At 44.6% G+C, this 20,483-nt stretch overlaps 1 protein-coding gene across 1 annotated transcript; it reads left to right on the forward strand.

Annotated features, from left to right (window-relative positions):
- Positions 1–8,199: 8,199 nt before the first annotated feature.
- On the forward strand, positions 8,200–8,767 carry LOC109163920 (the record flags this gene model as incomplete). The annotated part of the gene is made up of 1 exon (XM_019312644.1): positions 8,200–8,767. A coding segment is annotated over exon 1 (568 nt), but the record flags the coding sequence as incomplete, so codon positions are not given.
- Positions 8,768–20,483: the final 11,716 nt, after the last annotated feature.

The following is a 20,483-nucleotide window of genomic DNA, read 5'->3' on the forward strand; positions in this document are numbered from 1 at the left end:
TGCCCGAAATATCGAACTAGACATAGGCACAATAGACGGAGTCCGTTGGGACGCCACGGGGATCGGGAGAACATCAAACGGGGAAGCCAAAATCCCAAGTGGGGTATTTTCCAGCGGGTAGCCGGTGGGTGAGGGGTCACCCGCCGGCTGCCCGCCAGCGACGATGATTCCGGGCAGCGGGTGCCCGGCGGGCAGCTGCCCGCCTGCCGGCTGCCCGCTGCCGGCGACGCCAACAATGGCCGCGGGTAGGTGGCGGGTCCCCTACCCCCACCTACCCCCCACTGACTCTTTTATCACAAAAACGTCCCGGGAACCTTTGTGGAACCCGAAACCATGCTCAGACACTTTTAAACGCAATTGACAATAACACGTGGACAATTAACGGATCCAAATGTAAGAAACATACGGCACATAACCTATCATGCTTTTCTAAACACAATCAACACCCAAACATGCGAATTCCCACCCAATACACCAAGAATAATACCATACGTGTTTCACGATACAACCTAGGGTTCTAATCACTTTTAAATCAACAAGAACACAATTCATCTTCTAATATCAAGATTCGGTAAGAATATCACATAAACATCAAGAACATCATATAATCATCAAGAACACCAAAAACACCCTATAATCATCAAGAGCCTCTTAATACCATCAAGATCATCAAGATCACCCATGGAATCATAACACCAATTACCAAGATCAACATAATGAAGCACACAAGAATATGGGGGGAAATCCTAAGAGGGGAATCATAGCTATGAAAATAGGTTTTGTTGAGACATGGGTTACCTCTTAGCCTTAATTAATTCCTTGGCTATGAAGGGTCTTTCTTTAAGCTTTCTTCTTTCTTGATTTCTCCTAAGGGGATTCTTGGAACTTCTTGTGTGGTGAGAGATTATTGTGGTGAAAGATCTAGGTGCCTCCTATATCCCTATTTATATATTTAAGACTCCTAATTAGGGTCTGAATGGTATGGGTTTACTAATTCTATTCCTTATAGGACTAAGGGCTTGTTTTAGGGATAAGGGTCCATGGTCCATAGTGGACCATATTAATTAATTAAAGAGAATCCTAATCATAATCTGAATAGTAAATGGTTTACTTTCTTTATTCCTAGTAGGCTTAAGACTCTAATTTAGGCAAGGGTCCACGGTTCATGGTGGGCCTTTATTAATTAATTAAAGGGAAACCTAACCGAATTAAATCATATTTAATTATTATTAACGGGATTAATTAAATAATTAATCCGGGATTGAAGGCCGTAACACGGGGTGTTACACGGCACCCTTCGGGTGGCCTCCGGGCCCACCTGCGTACCTCCTTGGAGCCCCTCCGCGAGGCGGGTCGGTCTCACTGAGGCCTACTGAAGGGCAGCCGCCCCTTCCCGGAAAAGAGCAAGATTTGGAGGAGGAGGGGGGCCAACACACCATTGCGGTGGTTGGTGAGGTGATCTTTGAGGTCACCCGCCGACCTCAAAGAAGGGGTTCGTTGCTGACTGGTGGTCCCGTTGAGGCTACCCCCGGTAGGGGAGGCACGAGTGTTACGGGAGCCGCGAGAGTTGGACCTCGACCTTGCCATAACTAGTGGAACATGGAGCACACCCGAGTTTGTACGTCAACTCTCAACAAGAGCACCAATGATGGATTTAATTACCCGGGGTAGACCCGAATCACTAAATCTAATAAATGATAAATAGGAAAACACAATGAATGTGTGTGTCACGGGGACAACCGTTGTATTAATGATCTTTTGTAGGGAAATTACAAAGAGTGTAGTAGTGATATAAAATGTAGATGTCCTAACAAGGACAAGGAGATGTCTTTTTATACTAAGCAATCCTCCCAACCGACCCCAAGAGAATAGGGCGGGCGGTTGGATCTTGGTTGAGCGAGTCACGCGGGGAGACCCCCGTGGTAGTCCTTGCCCTGGGGTCTCCCATGGTAGTCCTCACCCGAGGTCCACGCGGAGATTGACTGAGTCACGCGGGGACGAGGCCGACGCCCAGGTTGACCCTGACCTTCGCCGGCGCTGTGGTCGTCCCCCCAATAGGGTCCTCGTAGTAGACCTCAGCCGAGGTCTTCGCCGGGGACCCCGTTGGGGGTCCCCCAGGCCCTTCACATGTCGACGCAACTCTCGGGTCGGTTTACCCCGAGTCTCTTCTCCTAATATATCCATCACCCCGGTTAAGCTAAAAGGATTGGAGATTAGGAGAACACGACTTTTTGTCAGGTCCCCACAGACGGCGTCATTTGATGTGGATAATTAGTCCATGTATTGAGGTATGCGTAGTAATGTATGATGAACCAAGTAGAAATGTATGAACAAATCCTGAAAATTGGCATGTGAGCCTATTTTATTAATTGTTAAAGGGAGAGTAGAGAGGAGAAGACTCCTTAGAGAGAGAGAGGATATGAAAAGCGGGGGAAAAGCCCCTAAAATGAAGGGTCAAGTTCCCTTATATAGGTGCAACTAAGTCGGGTTTGACCTTGAACCATGGACATTGACCCGTACCGTTTGACCCGAACCAAATAGGAGCACGGAGCGTACGGGAGCCTGAAGCCGGGGTATACCCCCATCAGTGAATATGTTAAAATGTATTAAAAATATATATAATATAAAATTTAACACAAACTTTGGTCAAATAATTAGCCCGACTAAATACATAGCATTCAAAGTTGAGCATCAAATATTATAAATCAGGAACTTTAAAAATCATTTGATTTTCTTGACCTTTTTTTCAAAAAAAAAAAAATTAGGTTAATTAATCTTCTTTTGATTATTTAGAACAAAATTAAACTTAATATTTCAATTATGCTTTTGCATTATTAGAATGATTTAGGTCATTATGGTATTAATATTTTTTGTATTTTTTTAAAATGGTACAATTGCATATTACTTTACAAATATTATACTATTATTTTTTTTTCGGACAAAATTATTCTTACATCATTGTCAGACTATTATTTTTTTATCAGACAAAATTGTTCTTACATCATTGTCAGACATGCGCGACCTAACTACAAAGTTGTTGACCATAAATACAATTACACATGGACTCTAAAACGATAGGACCATTTTCTAAATAATTGACAATGTTAACATCCTACTAACTCCAATTGAACAAATTTACACATCAGAATTTTATCAATGCATGAAAACTTCTAAAAAAAATTATAAGTTAATTTTTACTATATCATTATAACAATATCTATTGTAACCATATATTTTGAATTATTTATTATTATCCTCTATTGACCGCAATTGTAGCAATTGTCATTGACAAACTCTCAAAACAATTTGTCTCAGCAAAGAATGGAAATTAAAAAAAAAAATTCATTAATTTCATTATTGTTGATGAAAAGTATGTACGACACTTTATTACTCTTATTAAATTAAATTAATTAGTAGCTACAACAAAAAAAAAATAATACATATGCATTTAATTAATTTAGAATTAGATATCTATATTGCTTTATTTAAAAAAAGTTATTCATTATAAAAAAGTTTAAAAGAAATATAAATTCATTAGTTATAATATCTTTATTTTCTACAATTCAAAGATTCCTTACCTTCAAATTTATTAATTTATTATATTCACTACATTGTCCATTGTCTTCTTTTTACATTATCTTGTAATTAATATCAAAGTTACAATACAAAATATGTTATATATATTTATTTACCAAGTATTTTATACAAATATAATAAATATTAATATTTTGTTTAATACTTTCACATGATAACCTACGACACGCATCTCACAACACATGAAACATGTACGGGAAAAACTACCACTACTAAATATCAATAGGTGTTTGTAAGAAAAAGAGTTCATATTACAACTAAAATTTTAGTCATATACACATCAACGCAAATCTAGAGCTTCCTACACCATAATCTCATTGCATGATAAAGTCCTCTATGCTGCCACCAGTAACCTAATTGCATATGACACACTACCAATAAAAAAAAAAAAGATGACATATACTGACAATGACAATGCTACCCAAAAGAGAATTAAGAAGAATTAGAGAAATTTAAAACAAAAGTAGTATTTATTTGCACCAAAATTTAAACCAGAAGTATTTAGACTAGCGTTATTACAAAGTTGCAAACATTTATTTTATTGACAATTATAATCAATCACTCATATATTATCTTGAATTTATATACTTTAAATTACCGATTTAAATAAACAAATTCAACATTTATTTTCCTATGCATAAACATTTCCTATATAATATTGCATTGATATACTTTGAAATACTTATTTAAAAATAATTATTAGGCATTATCCCTTTCGCGCAACGCGTGTAAAAAAACTAGTGTTTAAAAATAAAAACCAATGCCAAACAGTATACGTATTAAAAAAAGAACAACAAAACGCAAATGAATACTAATAACCAACGAAATTGTTCAAAGCAACAACCCAGTAATAAAAAAAATGCAAAAGATTAAAATGACAATATCAAAAGAAAAAAAAAAAAAAAAAAAAAAAAAACCAACACACACGCCACACACCAAAAATATTTTTATCCTGAAAAAATAAACACACACAGTATATGTATATTAAAAACAATTTTCAGAGCAAAAAGGAGCCATAATAATAAATACATAAAAAAAATAATCGACATCACCAGTAGGTTACAACACAATGAACTTGAAAGAGTGCAGGCATGACAACCCCCAAACCCAAAGCACCCCACAACAACCACAACGAAAATCTTAACAAACAAATACATAACTACGCACAAAACCAGAAAACAACGACGCACAAAAAATATATATTGGAACCAACTAACATAAACACCTGGATGATCAATAACACCCACACGATGAATAAAAGCAAAGAAAAATGAAGAGGCAGTAAACCCAAAGCAACCCAACCAAAACACAACAGAATATCTAATACACGAATACAAAAGAAACCTTAATTACCATATTTAAGCCAACTACAAACATGCAGATCACCCAAAATAAAATAAACCACTAAAGGACAAAAAAATACAAAGACTAAAAAGCACCCCACTAAAGTGACGACAATAATTAAAAAAAAAAATCCTCCCAAAAGTAACCCAAAAAACAATAACTGTGACACCCCAAAAATCCACATTCAACCCATGGATTAATTGAGTAATTAATCCTATTTTATTTGAGAAATTAATTCCTAAAATCCTGATTTTTAATACTCAAGGACTAGTATTTGACTAGTCAACCTTAAAGTTGTGTTGTACCTTGAGCTTTGAGGGGAGTTCCCTTGTTCCTTACACTTTCTAAAGGTTAGTAAGGGTATTATTGACTTTTCACCAAGAGTTAGTATTGTAACCTAACCTAGAAGACTTCTTCATTTCATTCCTTACAATTCCTAGAAATTAGCTCTACCTTCTCTCTAGAAAAGAAGTGTAGCTTATTCCCCAAGCCAAGTTGAGACCCTTGTCAAGATCCCAAGATTTGCTTCCAAGATTCAACCGTTCACCTATTTGGGCATCTAGGAGGGTAACATCGAAGTCCATCTTGTGTTTTTGGTTTCATCTTAGTTGTCTTTTTCTAAAAAGTAGGATCTTTATGATCTTTTGGTTTGATCTTGAAGTGGGTTTGGATAGTAAGCCTTGTAAGGAGCTTGTTGAGGTGTAAAGTGAAGTCTTTTGGTCTACAAGAGGTAACCCATGCTCTACTTAAACCTATTTTGCTTACCTATATGTGATTTCTTGGATTCTACTTGTGCTTTGCTATGAAATGTGAGGGTTTATGCATTCGTCTTGTGATATTGCATATCTAGAGCTTGTGTTTAGGGTTCCTTTGTGCCATTGCTTGGCATTTTCCATGATTCAAGTCATTTTGTTGTGTTGGGTGAGATTTGGCACGTTTTGGACTTGAATTTGTGTTTGGAGAAGAAAATCCCCGAAGGGATTTGTTGTGGTACAAGTGTGTACCAGCGGGCGGAACGGCGGGCGGGGCACCACCCGCCGGCCTACCGCGGGTACATGGCCTTGTGGGATGATGGTCCCGCGCGCGGAACCACGGGTGGGGCACTACCCGTGGGTCCACCCGCGGGTACATGGTTGGTGTTGTGATGGGATTTGTTCCCCGCGATTCTTTTGACTCGGTTTTTGGTCTTTTGACTTCCTGATGTTCTTTTTTGGAACTATTTGAGCGTCTTCTTGATGTTTCGTATGTCTAGAACTATATGGTAGGTATCCATGTAGGACTTTGGTGTCCTGAATCGTGCTAAGTGTTCAACATTGTGTTTCGTTGGACCGAGAGGTGTCTTGTGTGTTCCTCGGAACTATCTTGAGTTTCTCCGTTGTTAAGCATGCTATTTTATTGTCTTAATGCTAGCGTGTGTGTGGTTTCTACCTTCCGTTTGGTTGATGATAACTTGTGTTATTCATCGTTGATGTTGTTGGGCTGTGACCCGTTCCTTGATTGAGTATGTTTCATACCTTCGTTGTGATCCGTTGTTTGACTCTTGTTGAGTTGTGGTGTGTGTGTGGCTTTAACTGGATTGCACAATTAGTGGTATGAGACACTAGTCACCAAGGTATTGCAACGGTCCTCGTGGTGGTCGTGGCGTGATTATGGAGCTGTGGCCTTTGTGTAAGGTTCACGTTTTTGGGGGATAACAGGTGTTATACGGGAATGTGTGCTATGTGCGTGTGCGGTACCTCGTGTACTATGAATTGGTGGTTTTATTGGTGGTTTGTTGGTGGGGGACGACTGTCCCAGGAGGGATAAGGTTGGACTAAGAAGTACAGGGGGTCCTGGAGGTAATGGTTGGAAAGAAGATACAAGGCTGGGGGTAGCCATAAGGTTGGAACAGGGCATAAGGAAGGCATATCAACTCGTGGCGGGTGATGTCACGAGCGCTTATGTAGCCTTGCTTGTGTATTCTCTTTCTTGTGACGTGTGTAGTCACAAGGGCATGTGTTGCCATCGGTCTTGTCTTTATCCTTTGCGTTGTGGTTATCCTTTGTAGTTTTGGGATGAGTTCCCGTATCTTTGTTGACGAGTGTTGAGTCTTGAGTTGGTGTTTACTCTTGGTTATACACTTATATATATGTATTCCGTTTCGAAATGATTTTGGTATATACACTACCTATGTATGATACTTAACAGGTATTGGTGGGTTACCAGCATTATCGCTGACCGGGCGTCGTCCCAATGTTTATCTTTGTATCTTTCAGGTGATGTCTAGACGAGAACGATGTTAGTGGCCGGTAGTCTAGTATCTTTACCTTTGTTTTGTGGCCCGTGTGCCGTTGTAGCGTTAGACTGTTACCTTTTGGGATAGATGTATACACTCGCAGATTGATCGTCGTAGCGTTTACCATGTTTGGTAGACGTGGCATAACACCTCGTTTGGATTTCTTTTATCCAGTCCTCATTTTTATCTTCCGTTGTGCTAGTTTTGTTGTATGATCTGCATGTGTTAAGGCTTTTTATATAGCATGTTTGAGGGGGTGTTACAGTTGGTATCAGAGCCTAGGTTTTGAGCCTAGGAAGGGTTAAGTCTAGACTTTCTAAGTGGTTAAGTGTGTTTTGAGACCTCTAAGCGACCTTAAGAAGCTAAGTGTTAGGCTTAGGACTCTAGGTTGCGCGGTGAGCTGTGTTGTTTTCTGTCCTTTGTTTGTTGCTTCTTTTATCGTGTTGTTGTTGTAGAAGTTGCGATGCCTCCTAGTCCTCGCGCGCGCACCCCGGAGACCCCGACCAACGAGCATCTCGCTCATAACCTTCAGCAGCTGACTCAGACCATGCAAACGCTCAGTGAAGCTCTGTTGAACAACAATCACGCTGCGCTGCCTCCTCCCCCTACTGAGCACCGTGACGTAGGACGTTTAGTGTCAGGTCATCTGCCGCCCAACCTTCGCTGCCGAGGAAGACGTCTTAGAAGAGTGGCTACGGGTGTTTGATAAGATCTTCACCGTGGTGGGCTGCCCCGAAGAAAGGAGAGTAGAACTAGCAACGTTCTACTTTTGTCAAGAAGCGGACTTGTGGTGGGTCCACGAAGGCCCGGCTCTTCTTGAAGAACCAGAGTTCGGCTGGACAGCGCTCAAGGACCGGATGCGTGAAAGGTTCTACCCGGCACATGTGCGCGCTGCCATGTACGAAGAGTTCCTCCACCTGCAGCAAGGGTCCATGTCTGTGGTTGAGTACCACAAGAGGTTCTTGGGGCTGGCACGTTTTGCGAGGATGCTTGTGCCTACGGAACTCACCAAAGTCGAGAAATTCGTGGCCGGTCTGAACTATAAGGCGCGAAAAGCTTTGACTGTGAGTAGGCCGAGTTCTCTTAAGGACACTTACGTGTGCGCCGCTGATCTGTATCGCGTGCAGCAGCTTCAGAGGGGTTCGTTTGAGCAAGCTAGGAAGAGATCTGAGGGCGGAAGTTCTTCTACCTTCAAGAAGTCAAAACCGAGTTTCCCGGCCAGGATCGTGTCATCTTCTTCTCAAGGACCTATCAGGATGGAGCACGGGAACCAAGCTAAGGAATCCCTTTGTCAGCGTTGTGGGAAGATGCATGTGGGTCAAGGTTGCAATGGCTTTGCGTTCAGGTGTTTTCGTTGCGGAGATCGTGGCCACAAGATCGCGGAGTGTCCCCAGTTAGCCGGCCAGAGAGCGTTACCGCCACCCCCGGGAGCCGGAGGGGCATCGGGAGCTGGTTCGGGCCGTGGAGCTGTTGGAGCAAGGCCACCGGGAAGAGTCTTCGTGATGGCGCGTTCGCAGGCGGAGTCGGTGGGCTTGGTGGAAGAAGAGTTGACAGGTAACCCTTGTCTTCGAGTCTATCCTTGTTTTCCCGAGAGTGTTGTGTTCTTTGTTGCCTTGGGTGTTATCTTGTGTTTCGTAGTTGTCTTTTGCTTGGTAATCCTTGGCATGCTTTTCTTGCTAGTAATTCCTTGGAGCTTAGTGTAAACTCTTTTCTTGCTAAGTGACTTCTTTAGTTGGCATCTAAGTCTTGTTGTGAAGTAGCCATCTATCCTTGGAATATCTTGTGCTTAGACCAATTCTACAATCCCTACACTTGGGTGTCCTTACAACAATTCCTTGTGAACGTCCTAAATTTTCCAAGTATTCTTTAAATTTGGAAATAGCAAAATTCTTGCCAAAATTCTTTCTTGTGCATTCTCAAAATCAAGCCTAAAATTTAATTGTGACCTTTAAGTGTTCAACCCAAACCTATTCCTTTTCAACCCAACTTCTAATCCACTTGAGCTAAATTTCTTTCTTAGAACCTATCCAATTTTAATTCCTTCTAAACCATAAATTCCCACTTTACCCAAAATCCCCAAATTTAATCATCTTTTTCCCAATTTCTCCCAAATCCCTAAATCCCCAAAATTTTCTCTCCTTCTCCTTTTCCTTCCTCTCTACCCGTGAACACCCTAAGCCTCATCCCCAACCCGTAGCTCCACCACCATCAACCCGTCGCCCCACCACCACCGGACCACCGCCACACAGCCGTCGCTACAGCCGGAGCTGCCGCCGCCATCGCTGATCTGCTGTCCACCGCGTCGCCGAGCAGCCGCGAGAGAGAGAAAGAGAGAGAGAGAGAGAGAGAGAGAGGCAGCGTGAGTGAGAGGTAGAAGTTGTGGGCTTTGTTTGTTGAGCTTTGGGTCATCTCTCGCCATGCCTAGAAGGTCAAGCTTGGCTAGAAAAGCGGAACGGGTGGATGGCCACTACCTTGTTCTTGAAGGTAAAGCCTTTGATCCGGAATCTTTTTCTAGTTCCTTGTTGGATATGATTAGGTATCAAGGTTTGTTGGATGGGTTTCTCGCCATAAGGGCCGAGACATACCCGAGTTTGGTGAAAGTGTTTTACGGTCACATGGTTGTGACGAAGGAGGGTGAAAGGCTTGAAATCACCTCTAAGTTGAGAGGTGTAAAGGTTGTGCTTTCTGAGAAGAGGTTGGCTCAGTTGTTGAGTTTGTCTGCTACCGAAGTGGCTCAGTACAGTGGTCATTCTTGGATTAGTACGGATACCATGGGGTACCGTGACTACTTGAGCTACTTGTTAGGTTGGACGAGTGATTTCACTCAAGCCTCTAGGCCGGAGAAGAAGTGGTTGTCTGCGGAGCAAAGGATCTTGGTGATGTTGGTATCAGACTGTCTGTTGCCAAACAATAACAAGAGCAAGTTGATGGGTAAGCTGGAGTGCACTTTTGCTTTCTGTCTGAAGAATATGGTTAAGTTCAACTTGCCTGCTTTGATGTTGCAACACATGGTGTTTTGTCGCGATCACAATCGGAAGAGTTTGCCTTATGGAATGGTGTTGAGCTGGATCTTGGTTAGGAAGGGCGTCCATGTGGATGGTTGTCTTCCTAAAGCTGTGGGGAAGCTGGTGTTGGATGCCACCAACCTTCGGAGTTGTAACCTATTTCAGCTGGATGACGGTGAGTATATCACGCTTGAAGAAGTGGCAAGGAAAGCACCTGATGAACGGGCGGAGTTAGCAGCTGAGCTTGGAATCCATGCTGGAAAGTTGAGCCTCGCTGTTCAGAGCTTGGGAGGTGACGAAGAAGCCGAAGAGAGTGATTCGGATAGTGAAGAGAACCGATGAAGAAGGGAAGCTCGCACCAAGAGGGAGCACGACCCCATGTCGCACGAAGAGCGCGTTGTTGCTTTGCTTAGTCAGCAGAACCGCATGTTAGAGGAGGGTTTTGCTTTCATGAGGACGCAATTCGTTGCTGTGCACCATCGGCTAGATCAGATTGAAGCCAGCTCGAGTCATCAAGGAGAAACCGAAGAAGAGTCCGAGGAGTCGGAGAGTGAGTCTTTCTAGTAGTTGTGTTTACCTTGTTCGCCTTTCTCTTGTAGTTGCTTTCTTTGGCATTGTCGCCGTTGTTTGGTTGCTTGTTGTTGCTTTTGTGTTTGCTTTGCTTGTAGCCTTGTGGCTTAGTTAGCTTTGTAGTGGTAGTGGTGTTTGGTGTTGGTTGTCTTGTCCTTAGTGTTTGGAAGAAGTAGATGGTGGTGTCCATCTTGTGTTTTTGGTTCCATCTTAGTTGTCTTTTTTTTTTAAAAGTAGGATCTTTATGATTTTTGGTTTGATCTTGAAGTGGGTTTGGATAGTAAGCCTTGTAAGGAGCTTGTTGAGGTGTAAAGTGAAGTCTTTTGGTCTACAAGAGGTAACCCATGCTCTGCTAAAACCTTTTTTGCTTACCTATGTGTGATTTCTTGGATTCTACTTGTGCTTTGCTATGAAATGTGAGGGTTTATGCATTTGTCTTGTGATATTGCATATCTAGAGCTTGTGTTTAGGGTTCCTTTGTGCCATTGCTTGGCATTTTCCATGATTCAAGTCATTTTGTTGTGTTGGGTGAGATTTGACATGTTTTGGACTTAAATTTGTGATTGGAGAAGAAAATCCCCGAAGGGATTTGTTGTGGTACAAGTGTGTACCCGCGGGCGGGGCACCACCCGCCGGCCTACCCGCGGGTACATGGCCTTGTGGGATGATGTTCCCGCGGGCGGAACCACGGGTGGGGCACTACCCGTGGGTCCACCCGCGGGTACATGGTTGGTGTTGTGATGGGATTTGTTCCCCGCGATTCTTTTGACTCGGTATTTGGTCTTTTGACTTCCCGATGTTCTTTTGTGGAACTATTTGAGCGTCTTCTTGATGTTTCGTATGTCTAGAACTATATGGTAGGTATCCATGTAGGACTTTGGTGTCTTGAATCGTGCTAAGTGTTCAACATTGTGTTTCGTTGGACGGAGAGGTGTCTTGTATGTTCCTCGGAACTATCTTGAGTTTCTCCGTTGTTAAGCATTCTAGTTTATTGTCTTAATGCTAGCGTGTGTGTGGTTTCTACCTTCCGTTTGGTTGATGATAACTTGTGTTATTCATCGTTGATGTTGTTGGGCTGTGACCCGTTCATTGATTGAGTATGTTTCTGTAACACCCCGTGTTACGGCCCCTAAAACCAATTAATTAATTAACTCATAGCCCAAGTGAAAGAATAAATTATAATAATTAATTAGGGAAGAAGGCCCACCATAATCCATGGGCACTTATCCCTAAACTCAATCCTTAGTTCCAAAAGAAATAGAATTAGCAAGCCCATAATATTAGTTCCTAACTAGGACTCCTAAATATATAAATAGGGGACTTAAGGGGCACCTAGAAACCCCCCACCACAAGAATAACGCCCACCACCCCAAAGAGCTCCAAGAATCCCCCTAGAAGAAATCAAGAAAGCAAGAAAGCTTAAAGAAAGACCCTTCATAGACAAGGAATTAATTAAGGCTAAGAGGTAACCCATGTCTCAACAAAACCTATTTTCATAGCTATGATTTCCCCGGATTTCCCCATATTATTGTGTATTGATGATTCGCGATATTGCTATTGATGATTGATGGGATAATTCCATGGGTGATCTTGATATTGAGAGATTCTTGATAATTATGATGTCCTTGACGATTATGTGGAGTTCTTGATGTTCATATGTCATTCTTGATAATTGTATATGCTTATGTGTTATTTGCACCGAATCCTGTAATTGGAGGACGAATCATATTCTTGTGGGTATAAAAGTGATTAGGACCCTAGGTTGTATCGTATGATATCATTCTTGGTTTATCGGGTGGGAAATTGCATGTTTGGGGTGTTGATTATGTTAGAAAAGCATGATAGGTTATGTGTCGTACGTTCCTCGTATTTGATCCGTTAATTGACTACGTGTTGATCGTTAATTGCGTTGTAAAGTGTCTAAGCATGGTTTCGGGTTCCACAATGGTTCCCGGGGCGTTTTTGTGATGAAAAGAGTCAGTGGAGGGTAGGTGGGGGTAGGGGACCCGCCACCTACCCGCGGCCAAGTCGGACAGTCCCGGCAGCGGGCAGCCGGCGAGCGGGCAGCTGCCCACCGGGCACCCGCTGCCCGGAACAGTACACGCCGGCGGGCAGCCGGCGGGTGGACCCCCACCCACCGGCTACCCGCTGAAAAATACCCCAACCCGGGGTTTCGGCTTCCCCGTTTGATGTTTCCCCGACCCCCGTGGTGTCCCAATGGACTCCGTCTATCGTGCTTATGTCTAGTTTGATATTTCGGGTACCGTTCGTAGGTTGTATGAGTCTTATATATTGCATGCTAGTTGAATTGGTATCCCGTTGACCTAGGTGAAAGGAGTATGAACCCCTTAGGACCATTCTTAGTATGTGAAGGATCACGTATAGGTTTTGTTATACGTTTTCTCCCCCTTCCCAATGTGTTAATGTGGGTTGCATGTACTTGCTATGTGTTATGTGTGCATGTACTTGCTATGTGTTATGTGTGCATGTAACCCCGAATTGGTTAAGATCAATCGGGCTATACGGGCAGTCGGGTGGGCTGAGAACCATACCGGCTGTTAACCAGGCTGGTAGAGACCGGTCAGGTATATAAATATTATATAGGATTAAGTTCCACTATACGGGCAGTCGGATGGGCTGAGAACCATACCGGCTGTTAACCAGGCTGGTAGAGACCGGTCAGGTATATAAATATTATATAGGACAAAGGTCCACTATACGGGCAGTTGAATGGGCTGAGAACCATCCCAACTATTAACCAGGCTGGTAAAGACCGGTCAGGTATATAAATATTATGTAGGACAAAGGTCCATCAGTCGGTTGCGATCGGCTCCTCCGTAATGTGAGACGGGGCAGGGTGCTGCGGGGCCGTGTCAGAGCTATATGCGCTGACCATCATGTATGGGCATGCGATTGGTCCTGTGGCGCCAACAAAGTGTGCTTTGTGATGAGATATGGATGAGTTGTGTTTATGAGTATATTGGGAGATGTGACTATGGGATTATGCCAGGGATTGTTTACATTGGGTTATGATTATTTATTGTGCTCAGCTCTATCTTGCCTGTGGAGGATTGTATACGCTTGTTATAACTGTTGCTTGTGTCGAGCCTTATCTGTCGAGTCATTCCCGGTTTTAAAAGCTAGAGTCTCATAGGATATATCTTCATGCTTTAAAATGGTTTTCGTATATCTATATATATCTCTATATGTATTGTATTTCAACGCGTTGGAGTGGGTTACCAGCATCTCTCGCTGAACAGATATATTTGGCTTTCAGGCACAGACGAGTAGTTCACTGGAGCGCGCTAGAAGCTTGGACGTAGTTTAGATAGTTTTTCCCTTTCGGCCTACGTGCCATGATTTAGTACTGATGCTATATGAGGATAGTAGTAAGTTAGCCTGTGCACCTGAGTTCTCTAGCTTAGGTGTGGCATAGCACCCCATACTCTTGTACTATGTTTTGGGATTCAACGAGATTTCACCTTTATTTTATAAGTTTTAAATATCCTGAAAATCTGGGGTGTTACAGTTGGTATCAGAGCCTAAGTTTGACCCTAGGATAAGACTCTTAACACCGGACTTTAGGACAATAGGCTCGAACTCTAAGTATCTAGGAACATAAGATTCAGGAATCTTAGGACACGCGGTGAGATTGTGAAACCTACACATAACCTCCCTTACCTGGAGGAAAATTTTCCCCCATTATCACAAAGAAGGACACCAAGCCCCAATTTAACGTTCTTATAAACATTGACCCAGGAGACGACATCATGGCACCAAACAGAAGACAATCAAGGACTCCAGAACCCGCCGCGCACGACCCCCTAACCCAAACGCTACAACAACTAACACAAGTCGCCCAAGCACTAAGCAACGTAGCTCTCCGCAGCGACTGGCCCCCACCACCTCCGTCGAACGCAAACACCGACTTCGCCCGACAAGTCTCTAACCACCGACCACCCACATTCTCAGGAGAGGAGGATCCCGTAATTCTGGAAGAATGGATCCGAACCCTTGACAAAATCCTCGGGTTAGTGGAATGCCCAGAAGAACGCCGCGTGGAGATAGCCTCGTTCTACTTCGGACACGAGGCCGATCTCTGGTGGATCCACGAGGGTCCCACTTACCAACAAGAACCGGGGTTCAACTGGGAACAACTCAAAACGCGACTACGAGAGAGGTTCTATCCAACACACGTGAGAGCGTCCATGTACGAGGAGTTTCTCCATCTAAAACAAGGGACAGCTACCGTTATGGAATACCACAAACGATTCCTTGAACTAGCACGCTTCGCACCCGAACTTGTCCCCACCGAGGTAACCAAAATAGAGAGATTCGTATCGGGCCTCAACTTTGAAGCCCGAAAAGCACTAGTGGTAAGCAGACCTCGGACTCTCAACGAGGCTTACTCCAGTGCCGCTAATCTCTACCGAATCCAACTACTCCAACGCGGGGTTCAGGAGCAAATGCGGAAGAGGAACCCTGGAGGAGGGGCACCACCAGTAAAAAGAACAAGAAACGACGCCAACACGAGACCCGGCAACCCGACCAACCAAAGGCCACCTCGGGAGAACAACGACGCTAGCGCCAGGGGCTTTCCTTACCCAAAATGCAACAAGAACCATAGAGGCAAGGATTGCATGGGCAAACCCTTGCGATGCTTCAACTGCGGAGAAGAAGGGCACAAGGCCTTCCTTTGCACCCAACCCCAAAGGCCACGCACTACCACCATGGGACAACATGGGGGCACCACTCATCAAGGAAACTACGGCGCTCCCAGAAAAATATTCGTCATGAGCCGTACTCAAGCCGACCTCGGGAACGAGGGCAATCTCGAGGAAGGGAACCTAAGCCCAGAAGACAAGGACCACGCAAACCCCGTGGGAGAAAGCCAAGAAGACGAATTCTGCCTAGGTTAGGTTGGCAATTTCTTGTAATCACCTTCGTGGTAGAACTACTTACTTAGCTTAATTACTTGGAAATATTATAAATAAAAGATTAGTTCATAATTCGGTTCTATTTGCAAACTAGCCAAACCTCACCACTAGAAGCCGAAATAAGGAAAAAGATAAGGGCCCCATCAGGAAAGAGCCTAGTGTTACCAATGAGAATTGAACTCTTGACCTCCCACTTACAAGACCAAGGTTTTGACCACTAGGCTAAAGGTGTTTCTTGAAACCTTAAGGGAACACTCCCTAGTTAAAGCCCCCTACAAATCCCTAAAACCCACAAAATCCCCAAATCAAAAACCCTTCTTCTTCCTCTTCTTCTTCTTCTTCTTCTCCCTCACTTTCTCCCATTCCCTCTCCTACACACCTCCCCGCCACCCCAAACACCAAACCAGCAGCCCCATTCGATCGCCGCCCACGACCGGAGCCGCCGTCGACCGCCCAGACGACGCCCCACCGCACGCCGACCTCACCGCCGGAGGACGCCCGCGACGCCAGCACCGCCCGCCACCTGCCCGAGCTCCACCCGCTGCCACCACTGCCCGACGCCACCGAAAACCACCGCCCCACCTCGCCAAGCCAACACCGGAGCCCAGTCGCCGCCGCCTCCCTCGCAACAGAGCCGCACCGCCAAAGACCGTCGGAAAAACGCGCCGGAGCCCCGCCGGAAAGTCACCGGAAAAACTCGCCGGAAAACGTCACCAACAAGCGAAGCATCACAATGCCAAAGAAGCCCCTCGGAATCCGCACCTCAGAGTGGAGCAATGCCGATTACACCGTAATCGGAGGTAAAGCACTTGAACCCGACCAATTCTCTCCGGAATTGGTTGATATGCTTAAACATCAAGGGCTCTTAGATACTTACCTCGCCATTAAAGGGATACATACCCCGACTTGGTGAAAGAATTCTACCAACACCTTGTGGCCACCAAACGGGGTGACAAAGTAGAAATCACCACCAAGGTCCGTGGCAAGGAAATTGTGCTTTCCGAAGGCCGTTTGGCCAAGCTCTTGAAATTGACCGCCACGGGTGTGTCCAACTATGACCGGAAGGGGTGGATTGATACCCAAACCACGGGGTACAAGGACTACCTCGGGTACCTACTCGGAAAGGAGGACGGGTTCACCTCGGCCACTCGACCGAACCGAAAGTGGCTATCGGCGGAGCAAAAGATATTGGTTATGATTGTAACCGATAGCCTCTTGCCCACCAATAACAAGAGCAAGGATGTGGGGAGCTTGGAGTGCACCTTTGCTTACTTCTTGAAACACAAAATCAAGTTCAATCTGCCGGCCCTCATGCTAAAACACATGGAATTTTGCAAATCAAGCAACCAGCTTAGCCTACCCTACGGGATGATCCTAAGTTGGATCATGGAGAAAAAGGGGGGTGGACCTAAGCCACACCGAGGTCAAGACCGCAAATGGCATGGTCTTTAACGCCCAGAACCTACGCCGCAATGATATCTTCTACACCGAGGGAGGACATTACCTCACCCTCGAAGAAATTTGCCAAAAACCCGAGGATGAACGAAGAGAATTGGTCGACCAATTAGACATTTCCAACAAGAAGCTCAAACGAGCAATGCAAGATTGCGAAATCCTGGAGGGAAATGAGGACCAGGAGGAAGATGACGAACCCAACCCGTCGGTGCAACCACGATCAGGAGGGAACCCAAGGGAGCAAAACGAGGGCTCAATCAATGAACGCATACTCGCACAGCTCAACCGGCAAAACCAAATCATGGAGGAAGGGTTCTCATCCTTGATCTGTACGACACGCGCACTAGATCAAAGGGTGGCAGCAATCGAGGCCACCTTGAGCACTCGCGGGACGTCCAGCTCAGGAGCAGGAGACCGAGGTAGACCCAAAACCTTTCTATCACAACACCACCAGAAATCCAGTCTACCCCAGATAAGGCAAAAACGTGGGGCCACATTCCTAACCGGGAGGCCAAGATGCGGAATGCCTAGGGGGTGAAAGAATGGATTAACGCACCGGCCTTCGGGGACGAAGCCCCTCGTAAGGGGGGGAGAGTGTAACACCCCGTGTTACGGCCCCTAAAACCAATTAATTAATTAACCCATAGCCCAAGAGAAAGAATAAATTATAATAATTAATTAGGGAAGAAGGCCCACCATAATCCATGGGCCCTTATCCCTAAACCCAATCCTTAGTTCAAAAAGAAATAGAATTAGCAAGCCCATAATATTAGTTCCTAACTAGGACTCCTAAATATATAAATAGGGGACTTAAGGGGCACCTAGAAATCCCCCACCACAAGAATAACGCCCACCACCCCAAAGAGCTCCAAGAATCCCCCTAGAAGAAATCAAGAAAGCAAGAAAGCTTAAAGAAAGACCCTTCATAGCCAAGGAATTAATTAAGGCTAAGAGGTAACCCATGTCTCAACAAAACCTATTTTCATAGCTATGATTTCCACCGTAGGATTTCCCCATATTATTGTGTATTGATGATTCACGATATTGCTATTGATGATTGATGGGATAATTCCATGGGTGATCTTGATATTGAGAGATTCTTGATAATTATGATGTCCTTGACGATTATGTGGAGTTCTTGATATTCATATGTCATTCTTGATAATTGTATATGCTTATGTGTTATTTGCACCGAATCTTGTAATTGGAGGACGAATCGTATTCTTGTGGGTATAAAAGTGATTAGAACCCTAGGTTGTATCGTATGATATCATTCTTGGTTTATCGGGTGGGAAATTGCATGTTTGGGGTGTTGATTATGTTAGAAAAGCATGATAGGTTATGTGCCGTACGTTCCTCGTATTTGATCCGTTAATTGACTACGTGTTGATCGTTAATTGCGTTGTAAAGTGTCTAAGCATTGTTTCGGGTTCCACAATGGTTCCCGGGGCGTTTTTGTGATGAAAAGAGTCAGTGGGGGGTAGGTGGGGGTAGGGGACCCGCGGCCAAGTCGGACAGTCCCGGCAGCGGGCAGCCGGCGGGCGGGCAGCTGCCCGCCGGGCACCCGCTGCCCGGAACAGTACACGCCGGCAGGCAGCCGGCGGGTGGACCCCCACCCACCGGCTACCCGCTGGAAAATACCCCAACCCGGGGTTTCGGCTTCCCCGTTTGATGTTTCCCCGACCCCCGTGGTGTCCCAACGGACTCCGTCTATCGTGCCTATGTCTAGTTTGATATTTCGGGTACCGTTCGTAGGTTGTATGAGTCTTATATATTCCATGCTAGTTGAATTGGTATCCCGTTGACCTAGGTGAAAGGAGTACGAACCCCTTAGGACCATTCTTAGTATGTGAAGGATCACGCATAGATTTTGTTATACGTTTTCTCCCCCTTCCCAATGTGTTAATGTGGGTTGCATGTACTTGCTATGTGTTATGTGTGCATGTAACCCCGAATTGGTTAAGATCAATCGGGCTTTACGGGCAGTCGGGTGGGCTGAGAACCATACCGTCTGTTAACCAGGCTGGTAGAGACCGGTCAGGTATATAAATATTATATAGGACTAAGTTCCACTATACGGGCAGTCGGATGGGCTGAGAACCATACCGGCTGTTAACCAGGCTGGTAGAGACCGGTCAGGTATATAAATATTATATAGGACAAAGGTCCACTATACGGGCAGTTGAATGGGCTGAGAACCATCCCAACTGTTAACCAGGCTGGTAAAGACCGGTCAGGTATATAAATATTATGTAGGACAAAGGTCCATCAGTCGGTTGCGATCGGCTCCTCCGTAATGTGAGACGGGGCAGGGTGCTGCGGGGCCGTGTCAGAGCTATATGCGCTAACCCTCATGTATGGGCATGCGATTGGTCCTGTGGCGCCAACAAAGTGTGCTTTGTGATGAGATATGGATGAGTTGTGTTTATGAGTATATTGGGAGATGTGACTATGGGATTATGCCAGGGATTGTTTACATTGGGTTATGATTATTTATTGTGCTCAGCTCTATCTTGCCTGTGGAGGATTGTATACGCCTGTTATAACTGTTTCTTGTGTCGAGCCTTATCTGTCGAGTCATTCCCGGTTTTAAAAGCTAGAGTCTCATAGGATATATCTTCATGCTTTAAAATGGTTTTCGTATATCTATATATATCTCTATATGTATTGTATTTCAACGCGTTGGAGTGGGTTACCAGCATCTCTCGCTGAACAGATATATTTGGCTTTCAGGCACAGACGAGTAGTTCACTGGAGCGCGCTAGAAGCTTGGACGTAGTTTAGATAGTTTTTCCCTTTCGGCCTGCGTGCCATGATTTAGTACTGATGCTATTTGAGGATAGTAGTCAGTTAGCCTGTGCACCTGAGTTCTCTAACTTAGGTGTGGCATAGCACCCCATACTCTTGTACTATGTTTTGGGATTCAACGAGATTTCACCTTTATTTTATAAGTTTTAAATATCCTGAAAATCTGGGGTGTTACAGTTTCATACCTTCGTTGTGATCCGTTGTTTGACTCTTGTTGAGTTGTGGTGCGTGTGTGGCTTTACCTGGATTGCATGATTAATGGTATGGGACACTAGTCACCAAGGTATTGCAGCGGTCCTCATGGTGGCCTTGGCGTGATTATGGAACTGTGGCCTTTGTGTAAGGTTAATGTTTTTGGGGGATAACAGGTGTTATCCGGGCATGTGCGCCATGTGCGTGTGCGGTACCTCGTGTACTATGAATTGGTGGTTTTTTTGGTGGTTTGTTGGTGGGGGACGACGGTCCCAGGAGGGATAAGGTTGGACTAAGAAGTAC

Source organism: Ipomoea nil, unplaced genomic scaffold, assembly GCF_001879475.1.
Source record: "Ipomoea nil cultivar Tokyo-kokei standard unplaced genomic scaffold, Asagao_1.1 scaffold3050, whole genome shotgun sequence".
Taxonomy (NCBI): Eukaryota; Viridiplantae; Streptophyta; class Magnoliopsida; order Solanales; family Convolvulaceae; genus Ipomoea; species Ipomoea nil.